Here is an 11,178-nt window from a genome sequence, read left to right as displayed (position 1 = left end):
CAATGAAACAAAGAGTGAAAAATTTAAAGGGGTCTGAATACTTTCCGTACCCACTGTATATATATATATATATATATGCGGACAATATTTTCGGCCGATAGTGGTCTTATTTTTTCATTCATCAGAATCATTCATAATGACGAATAAATTATGCTGTTAAATAAAAATTTAATAAATAACAATGGAAGGTCAACCATCTTTTGCGTTTGTCCACCAGAGGGCGCTCTACAACGTCCCTGTTGGCAGAACAGATTTTTTTGGACTAAGTTTCATATCTTAAATTTGTATTTTTATACATTTTATTTATCGGAACTTTAATATATTTTGATGTTCCTTTGTTCTGTTGTGACAATAAAACAAACTCATGCAAACCTCAAATAACTAACGTTAGGGAAATCTGTTAATGTTTTGTAACTCGTTTCTGTATTTATTTTAAATATGTATCAGATATATCGGCCGTGACTTGACAAAAGCATATTGTCTTCACGTGCAGGTGCATTAACACAGTATCTGTGATGAAGCTAGGGTTAGGGTGAGAGAGAGAGAGAGAGAAGGTCGTGTGTACACCTACCGTGAACTGGTTTCCAGCAGTAGGGATGTAAATGGTGTACTGTTTCTCCGACGCTGCCTCCACATTAACAGGACTGGCCTCCGCGTTTCTTCTCAGCTCCTCCAGAGCCAGTCTGACAGCCAGGTATTTGGACAGGTGATCTACTGTGGCGTTACCCGACGTCTTAATGTAGCGAGGGACAAACTCCACACTGTGGATGCACGCAGACATTCAAAACATGCGGAGAAGAAAAAAACAGGAGGTCAGTGAGTACACAGAAAACACACATGGTAGTGTTTAGGTGCTCAAGACTTATTTTTAATAGACTAATGCTGTTCTAAGGTGTAATGTTGCTGGAAGCTCCTTGCTCCTACTTATCTTACAAAAGTGCAGGCAAAACAACATGCAATTACAACACACAACAGCTGAAAAATGGCTCTTCTTTGTCCAAAAAAAACAACCATTCCAAAATTTGCTTAAAAATGTAGCTACTATATTTTATATATGATAGACAGGAAAAGTGGGAGAGAGACAGGGGATGACACGCAGCAAAGGTCCGCTGGTCGGATTTGAAACCGGGCCGCTGCAAAGGCCTGCATGGCAGTAGGTGCACGCTCCTACTGGGTGAGCTAGAGGTCGCACATGCCACAAACAATTCAATGTATGGGAAACACTGCGAGCTGTACGTGCGTGTGACATTACCTGTTGTGACCGTCATCCTTCTCCATCAGGGTGGGGTGTGGCCTAAACACCAGTTCAATTTCACTGGCCCCACCATCGATCACAGAGTCCACGCCCCCGTTCTCCGCGGCGTTATCCATGTCTAGACCGCTGTCATCACTCGTCTTGGTGCGCTTAATGCTCGGACCTGCCTCCTGGGGGAAAATGTTCAAAAACATGGTATTTCTACATTATCAAGAAAACACACCAGGAAGAGAAGCATGCTTTTAAACACTCAAATTCAAGTATGCCTATATTGACAGTTGGGGAGGATGATGCATCTAAGCCACTGTTGTGTGTGGTTTAAATGGCGCTATGCTCTTTTCCTCTTGAGAACGAGTCCCTGTGTCTCAATGAGATTACATGTATATACAAAAGGTAAAATAAATAAAAGAAAGACGCATATTGTCAACCCTTCTGTTGGGATTAATCCAGCAGTTTTACTGGCAGGTAAAGGCGGACCTCCAGAGACCGGTGCGGTTTGTCAGCATGTACGCCAGTACAGACAGCTGGTTAACAATCGGCAAACTTTTCCCTAAGCTACCAGCTAATGCTAACGCTAGCTAGCTAGCTTGGCAGAACAAGACATTTCTAGGCAACCATGGTTTTCCTAATAATTTTGATCAAGTAAAAACACAGTGAGAGGGTCAAAAGATGAGACAAAAACATTGACAACACCCAAAAAAAGTTCAGGTCTATTTAACTGTACACAACGTCTTGGTAAGCCTCTATCATGATTGACAGGTCGGTGTGTAGCCACGCCCCTAAATCATCCCCTGCTCTATCATGAGCAGAACTAGTAGCTAGGACACAAAATGCTCTCATACTGTTAGGATGTGTTAAACATCATAGACTGCAACATACCTGGTTGCTGTGGACAGAAGCGTTGCTACAGTGGGAGGAGTCTCCATTGTCCTCAGCTCCGCTACCATTCTCCACTGTGTGTCTCTTACCGCGCTGCAGTCTGACAGAAACACATGCAAATCCAATTTATTAGAGCAGACACAGTTTTTTAGTTTTTGTTGGCATTGTTAGTTGATAACACTGTTTACCTGGTCATAGCCTGGATCTTCAGCCCCTCCTCTATGCTGTGGGACAGGGCTTGCTGGTTGTTGTGTTTGCTAATGCGAGCCAACACTCTCTCTTGGTGGGCTTCGTACTCGTCTCGGCTGGGGTAAATCTTGCCTAAGATAGAATAAATTAATTAAGAAACTAAACGCTATAATATTTCCACACAGCATTTTGACTTACAATTTTCAGTTAATCCAGATTGTTGTGTGTAGCGATTAAACCAACTTTAAAAGGAACCTGCCGACTTATTGGAAGCGAATACACACTGGGAACTATTCTCAGAAGGCGAAGCATTGCTACTTGAGCGGAGTGATTATTGATCCAACTCTGAGAGTGATTGTTACTCCAACTCTGAGAGTGATTGTTACTCCAACTCTAAGAGTGATTGTTACTCCAACTCTAAGAGTGATTGTTACTCCAACTCTAAGAGTGATTGTTACTCCAACTCTAAGAGTGATTGTTACTCCAACTCTAAGAGTGATTGTTACTCCAACTCTAAGAGTGATTGTTACTCCAACTCTGAGAGTGATTGTTACTCCAACTCAGAGTGAGTATTACATCAACTCTGAGAGTGATTGTTACTCCAACTCTGAGAGTGACTGTTACTCCAACTCAGAGTGAGTATTACATCAACTCTGAGAGTGATTGTTACTCCAACTCCTCCAACTCTGAGAGTGATTGTTACTCCAACTCTGAGAGTGATTGTTACTCCGACTCTGAGAGTGAGTATTACATCAACTCTGAGAGTGATTGTTACTCCAACTCTGAGAGTGATTGTTACTCCAACTCTGAGAGTGAGTATTACATCAACTCTGAGAGTGATTGTTACTCCAACTCTGCTCTTCACCACGGGGCTTCTCAGGTGCTGCGAGCCAATCACTCCGACCAAGCGGCAGAAGTAGCAGTGCTTCATCTTCTGAGAATAGTTCCCAGTATGCATACCGTTAGAAAATGGCTGTGTCTAATGTGACCAAGTTATTTGTACACGCTGTTACTATACAAATCACAACATGTAAATAGGAAAATGGTGGCGTTATTATGTCACTTATTGGGAGCAGTAGGTTAGTTGGAGACTGTTACCTCCAGGATCTGTGCTGAGCTAGGCTAGAGGTGGGTGCGTCAGACAGTAACGACCCGCATGGAGATAAGAAGGGTATGTATGGATTTGTCTCACTCTGGGGGATACGTGAATAAGCTAAAGTCCCAATAAGTTGCTGTGTTCCTTTAACCTTCTTTCAGTTACTTACTAATCAGAGCGTCAAAATTAGGGTCTGGACGCAACGACCTTTTGGACACCAGCTTCTTACGACAGGTAGGACACTCTTTGTTACTGCAAAGACAGGGAGGACAGACATTTTAAAACATTGAAATTCAGTTTTTATCAGATTGTTTTTTTGTTTCTTTTAAGGAAGGTTGATTGCTTAAGAAGGTCCATTTTAAGAGATACATGAAAACAATGTGCACCTATCCTTTAAATGATAATGTATCAAACAGGTTTGTTTGTGCTCCAGTATATCACCATCAACTCAAGACTGAGAGACATTAGCTTCCAAATCAAATAAATAGTGACCAGATTTCTCTCGTCTGACTGTGGAGACCTTGTCTGACGCTCTCCCTTCCTTTAGAGTTTGCCATTACTCATTCTCTACAGCTCTGACATTCACATTACTGAATTAGCTGATGTTCCCACCCTTGGATAAGATAATGAGAAACCTGAATGCCATTAGAGGGACCAAAGAAGGCTCTTCTGGTTTCTACTGCATGGTCAAACTTACCCGGATCTTAAAGCTGTGATGATACAATCAGCGCAGAAGCGATGCAGACATTCTTTGGTTGTCATTGTGTTCTTCAACATGTCCAGGCAGATAGGACACATGAGTTCACTGTGCAGGGACCTGGGCGACACTGCTATTTCCAGTCCATCTGTTATAGCCTCCTGTGCCAGTACGAAAAACAGATCAAGATGAAGGTTAGTACGCACAAAGATACAAAGATTTTTTGAGAAGTACAAGACATCAAGTACAAGATACATCTCTGTTGATGTTTTTATGTAAAGTCCTAAAAATCTTATCACCAGAGTAACTGAAGAGTCATCATTTAAGATATTGCACACCTCAGTGGTCTATTTTCAGGAGCATAAATGAACTTAGTATCTTCCTTATTGTGTTGCAAGGATAATTATACCATCCACTGATATGAAAGGATTATGTGCTTTAGGTAAATGCAGGGTGTTTCCTGCATAGAGTAATTTTTGGCGCCCCTGAAGAGGTTTTAGCCAGCTCGTTCACAGCCCGCTGTATTTCACGCTCAGCCTCCCACTGGAGCTCCGACTGCAGGTTCAAGGTGGCAGCAAAGGGGATCTGGGTCTGATATCGTGAATAGTAAATTGAGACAGTTTCATAGCCGATTATAAACTCCTCACAGTAAATAGTAGTCCACTTCCTTCCCTTTTGTTTCACACTTGATGCAAACCACACAGGAGTACGCATGGACTGTCTTTGAGACCACCTTTTCAAGGGGACTTAGGCACGTATAGACCAACCGTAGCCAATTAAACACATCAGTGCTCACACTGATCAAAACGAACTGGACTTTGGGGTCAAGTGTACTCTGATCCAGGCCAAGGTCTCTGATGTGAAAGCCCCCTTACTGCATTATAGTCAATCATATTTTGAATTGTCACCTGTCTGACACTAGAGATTTCCAGGTGGAGGACCCACAGACCCCCCCACTTAGCGTACAGTATCTCCCCCCCAAAGGCCCAATCTGCGCCAGGACAAACCCTGTTTATTCATATAAAAGCAAAGTAATTTGGATAAGATGCTTATGTGAATGAAATGATATACTATGAATTGTTACCTGTGGAGTTCTCTGTAGCTCATACAGACTCAGTTCCCAGGTCTTACTGAGGGGTTGAACCCCGTTGGTCTGAACTGTCTGAGTCATCACTGCAACACTGAAACACACAAAAACAAAATTAAGGTTTTCTTAGAAATCCAGGATGTAATTAGGGATGTAACGACCACAGGTGCAACGTGCGTTTCCTCAAGTTGGAATCATGGTGGAAGGAGGGGATGACAGTGCTCAGGACATTTATCAGCCCTCTAAGAGGACTAAGTCTGAAGCACGGGCATATTTTGGTTATTATAAGAATGCCTGAGGACAGTTGATTGAAGATAGTTATCCTGTCTGCAGAACGTGCAGTGGGAAAATGCTACTCTACCAAAAAACGTTTGCTAATTTTTACTTCGCTCATCACTTATAGATAATTCCAATTAATTTCCGTTGCCTTGAGCATTTCATTGGGCAAGAATCTTAGAAAATTAGTACGGAGCTATACAGGAGCTTGCATGACAATCTATCAAGCATGTCTCCCATGAAAAAGACAAAGAAGAGCACAGCCTGTTGTAACAATTCAACCCATTTCTACAACTGGTGACAGTAGGTAGTTACCCTAGATGTAATCCGTGCATGAGGGGTGTGCGATATGATGACATCAGATAGTGAAATGCCAATATGTCTCCTAATCTGCCTTTATAGTGAGCTTGTTTGTGGTGTCAGTGCAGTCTATCATTTACAATTCTATGGCTCCAGTGTTTCCCTTCACACAACGGGGCAGTGCTCGCGCTCTCTCTCTCTCTCTCTCGACAGAGTCTGGGACGAGCAAGGATTTTAGATTGCACACACAGAGACATTACCACTGTTTAGCGGTCGGTTATTGGTTGTTTGAAACACTGTGGGGCTTGTTATTCAGTCTCGATCGGTACAGCGATTCAGTGCAAGGTTGCTTAAATGGTCCATTTTTGTGACATCCTGTTGCTTTTTTTAACCCCTGATGTAGCACAAGTAGACTTTATATAGTTCACAATTAATCTCAGATCTCAATATTTCTGAAGGCAGCTTCCTTTCTCTGAGAAACCAACAAACAAGAGCGACTGTGCTTTGTTGTTGCAGGAAACATTTAAAACTTTCTTGTGGCCGCCATAGAGACAGTGAGGTTTATCGGTTACTGTACAGGACTCTCAAACCGCCTCATAAACAGACCAACAAGTCAGATTGCCGATTACATCTCCAGGCCACCGCAGAGTTACCCTGGAAATCCAGAGTTCTCGTGAGAGCACAACTTGCTCAGCGAGTCACTCTGGCATCGAGTAATAGGCTTGTTCGAGATGAACTGCGCCTCGCCTGTAAAGTAGACGAGAGCAGGCGGCAGCAGCCGGGGGGGGGGGGGAGGTGACAAAAAGCTGCGTAAAGTCAGACAGTTTCCAGCCGCCTTTAGAGTGGACGGGAAGTGACAATAACACTGTGGTGCGACTCGGATTTAGTAAAATATAATCAGACCCACATATCAGATGGTACACAGTCTCTAGTTGTTTTAATTATGACAGAGTAGCTGTCAAAGTGCTCTACATGAGATCTGTTGCTGACTTTAATTAACAACACACTGTAGATGATCCATGATCTGAACAGATTTAGTCTCTCTGACTTCTAAATGTCACTATCAGCCACACAACGTCTTTAAATCAGACAAATACCAGTTAAAATCCCTCCGATTCAACAACAATAACAATTTTATATAAAACGTCATCATGGTGTAAACCAATCAGGTTTCAAATCAGCTGAGAAGCAGGCGTTTCCCAGCATGCTCTGGGTCCGCCTGGCTCTTGCAGTCGGTGAGAAGCAACTGCGCCGACTGCGTCTCAGAACTGCGGCCGCCTTGCTCTCGTGAGATTTCCGTTGCCCACGTGTGCATGACGTCAGAGTGAGTCGGGATCAAGTCGAACACAAATCAAACCGGCATGCAACGGGCGCCGATCGCCGGTGATCGATTCTGTGCAGACCTGGCTCATCTCGAAAGGAGCCTAATGCTGCTACCCTTGTAGCCGAGCTGCACCAATCACATCGGGGTATCTGATATAGGCGGGCCATAGGCCAGCTAAACAGAGGATGCCAGTTTATTCTAGCAGTTAATCTTTCAGATTTGGGTCTGGATTTCCAGGCTAGCGCAGAGTGACCTCAGGTTTTCATTTCTCCAAAAGTTAAATCTGTGTCAACTTTTGCTGCAGGCCGCTGTTTATTTTGCGCCCACCCATTACCGCAACCTATAAACTAGGGTGTCAAAACACACACACAGATCACAGAAGAGACAGATAAAGTAAAGATAACGTTGTCAGTAACCTACCGGTTATAAGCAGACTTGGTATGTAATGACATACTAATGTTCTGTGTTTTTAGCTGAGCTAGACCTGAGAACATTCAGTTAAATATGCTGTTTTTAAATAAGGAAATTAGTTTGGTTGCAATATTCAGTAACTAGCAAACAGTCTAAAAAATTGTGATAAGATCATGGATCATCATCATCCTGCCTGTAAAAAGAACATTTTTCAATACCAACCACCCCTACATTGCATTAAATCCCTTCTATTGCAATTGTTACTCTTTTATAAAACGCAAATGTTTATTAAGTGTGAAAAAAAGAAATATAACATCACTAGAGGAATCGTTCTTAAAGCTACTAACATTTATAAGGGAGCTACTTTCCCATCTGGCTAGCTACTCAAATATGTTGGGTCCCTGTTAAATGTATTACTATTACACTGGATTACATTAAACATCTGTTTCTGTTATTGTGTCTACCCCCTATAGGGTATTTGACTTAATTTCTTAAAGTAAAGTAATGCCAAGAAACAGCAATATTTGAAAGCCATCAAAAAGGGAATTGTGCTAAATTTGACTGAAGACAATATGCTGTGAATTTTATAGAGAAATGTGGATGATTAAAACATTGATTTACAGTTTTATATACCTCAATGTAAAATCCCTGTAATTAAATATGTATTTTTACTGAATTCCCAGGTTTCACTCGACCAAGGAGGAGCTAGAGAAGTGAATTTTTTCAAATAACACAGCCCGAGTGAGGTCAAATAGGACTAGTGTCCGCCTTGTGTGATCCGAATATCTCGATTTAGTTCAATTGACAATTTAAATAATTGTTTTTCCTCTTTGTCAATGTGACCTTTGGGGTGGTGCATCGCTGGAATTTATGACCAAAATATCTCCAAGTCAACCAGGGGGAACCTGAAATAGGCATTGGGTCTGATGAGCTGTGTATTACATGTTAAATGTGATTAAAAGAAAAACAAATTTCAACAATTAGACATTTAGACAAATTTAAGCCAATACATCTGGATGCCAGAAATTCAAATCTACTCTCCGATTGTTGTAGTTGTGTGGCCATATATGTGTGTGTATATATATATATATATATATATATATATACACACACACACACACACACACACACATATATATAAAAACACATATACATACATACACACACACACATATATATATGTATATATACACACACATATGGGGGAAAATACCATTGTGAAGGGCAAACTGATGTTTCTTTTCAAATAACAGACATGAGCGTTGTGACGTCTTGACGTTAGCGTATATATATTCTTTGTAACGTAAACGTAACCGCAATCAGCATTTCATGTCAGTAAACAAAAACCCGATGTGTTACACGTACTGTTTAACGTTAAATGTTTCTTCTCTACGGTGGTAAGCAGTAGTACCGTTAGTTAGTTTTGCTAGCTAGTTACTAGCTAGCGCAACACATGGAGTAGCTAACGTTATGCATTGACATTTCATTCAGTTCGTTAGCTATCAGTTACAGTTAAACCTCGCGAGCTATATCAGTTACAGTTAAACCTCGCGCACAGATTTCATATAAAATCTGTGACTTGGCTAATGCTAACTAGCTCCCAGAGAAGCTAGCTATTCTTCGTTACGCTAACATTAGAGGCAAATTAAGCTTAAGGTATAGCACGCATGTAGCCCACAGCAGACAAAGACTGCACGGGCGTGCGAAACAGTTTATTCGTGTAATGTTAATCTAACCATTGCAGCTAATGATACGAATGCTAATATCTAACGTTAAATTATTGCGAGAAAGTCGTAAATGTGTTGTCGCTGTGACAGAGGGGAAAAACAACAACAGAAAAGGAGCCGACGCACCCTGAGCTACATGCTTTCTTTTAACCGTATTTCCTACGTTTAAACAGTTGCAAGCTCGTATGCGAACAGTCTTTAATACACAATACAGACATTTAAACGATATACGCCTAGCTTACATAAAATAAGATTGCTTCTGTACTTACATTTTCAGTTGTGGGAACGAGCTTACGAGCGGATCCAGTCAGCGCGTTTATGCGAAGGCAATATGGCGGATGTGCAAGAAACAATGCAGTCTGGGAAATAGAGGCGCTATGCCAACGGGGCCCGGGATTCCGAAGGGATGGATGTGCATGATGAAAACAAAGGCCAGCCCATATTGGTGCTCTTCCCGTCTCCAACATCCTTCCACTTAAAACTACATTACTTAAGATGAAAAAAGTATGGCACTGAATGCGAGGCACTTAAATACCTTTCTGAAAGCATGTTAAAATGTAACCCTGAACATCCTACATGGCATACACTGTTTTGATTTGGCAAAAGAAAAGACACACAAACCATGGACTGTAAATATTAACAGTTGACTATTTGTCAAACACAGCATAAATCCTGATGCACAGCCAAAATTATATTCATAGGACAAATTTATCTGTAAAATTCTGTTTATAATAGTATATAAATATCCGTTGTATATCCTGCACTTGCTGCTATTGCACTTCTGGTTAGACCTAAACTGCATTTCGTTGCCTTGTACCTGTGTAATGACAATAAAGTTGAATCTAATCTAATCTAATCTAAATTCTGAAGGGTAACATTATGCATGAGAAGACGTTTTTTGAAACTGAAATGAATCTAATCATAAATAAGGGCTGAAAGAGAGGAAGCTGGGATTAGCTTTGGACATTTTAAAGGTCATGAATGTTTACCTGCAGTCCATCCTTAATCCTGGGGCTGTAACCCTACTTAAAAAAATTAAACTAAATAAATAAATAAAAACGGAATTTGAAAACAACATCCCAAAACAACTGTAACTGAAACAAATAATACAAAACAAATGTTAAAAAACATAAACATCTACACATTGGGACGTTCTAAAAAACTTAACATGGTTTAATGTACCTAATAACAACAACGATCAATCATCACCATATTTCTCATCGCCATCCATATCTTGTCATGAACACATAAAAACCAAAACTGAAATCCAACGATGATAGAAGTTATCTCACATTAATGTTTTCTTCTTCATTGATGTCTATGGCGGGGAAAAAGCTTAACGTGGTTTGATGTAGCCTACCTAAACAACGATCAATTCTCACCAAAATTCTCCATCATACTGCTCCTCATAACCATTAAAAACTGTCAAAATCTAACCCAAAGTCCTTTTATTATGGACGTTAGCTGACATTAAGCGTGTCTTCATTTAAGGAAAAAAGCTTCACGCAAAAACGCTTAACGTGGTTTAATAAACAAAATCAATCATCACCAAATTTGATATTTTGGTACACAAAAAAGGTATTTACTGTTTTTAAGTAAGGAATGATTAGTTACCTTTTTTCAAAAGGGTAGTTATACTTTTTAAAAAGGGTAATTTGTGTAATAAAAAAGCTGTAAAAAATAAAACTCTGGTTCTTGCTTCTTAAATGTGAACATTAGTTCTAGTTTCTTCACTTTTCTGTGACAATAAACTGAATATGTGGGTTGTCTTGGGCTTTGGGGGAAACAATTATCGACATTTTTCACCATTTCCTGACATTTTATAAACAAAACAATTAATCGATTAATGAAGAACATAATCGAAAGATTCTTGACGAACGAAAATAATCGTCATAGTTGTAGTGTGCGCGTGCATGGTGTATGCGCGTGAGCGAGAC

The 11,178-nt window shown here is 40.6% G+C and overlaps 1 protein-coding gene across 2 annotated transcripts in view; it reads right to left on the bottom strand.

Moving 5' to 3' along the window:
* rnf2 (ring finger protein 2) overlaps positions 1-9,628 on the bottom strand; it is a 10,178-nt gene extending 550 nt beyond the window's left edge. The window contains exons 1-8 of one of the 2 annotated variants that reach the window (XM_034888585.1): positions 9,511-9,628; positions 5,201-5,297; positions 4,117-4,283; positions 3,589-3,671; positions 2,323-2,455; positions 2,135-2,234; positions 1,253-1,425; positions 572-761 (exon numbers count right to left, since the gene is read on the bottom strand). In XM_034888585.1, coding sequence (XP_034744476.1) covers positions 572-761; positions 1,253-1,425; positions 2,135-2,234; positions 2,323-2,455; positions 3,589-3,671; positions 4,117-4,283; positions 5,201-5,287 — 933 coding nt within the window. In that variant the 5' untranslated portion in view covers positions 5,288-5,297; positions 9,511-9,628. The remainder of the gene's footprint in view (positions 1-571; positions 762-1,252; positions 1,426-2,134; positions 2,235-2,322; positions 2,456-3,588; positions 3,672-4,116; positions 4,284-5,200; positions 5,298-9,510) is intronic. The other variant, XM_034888586.1, reaches the window with a different exon arrangement.
* Positions 9,629-11,178: the final 1,550 nt, after the last annotated feature.

The sequence above is a fragment of the Etheostoma cragini genome, chromosome 12 (assembly GCF_013103735.1).
Source record: "Etheostoma cragini isolate CJK2018 chromosome 12, CSU_Ecrag_1.0, whole genome shotgun sequence".
NCBI classification, from domain to species: domain Eukaryota; kingdom Metazoa; phylum Chordata; class Actinopteri; order Perciformes; family Percidae; genus Etheostoma; species Etheostoma cragini.
This window is presented reverse-complemented; position numbering and strand designations above follow the sequence as displayed.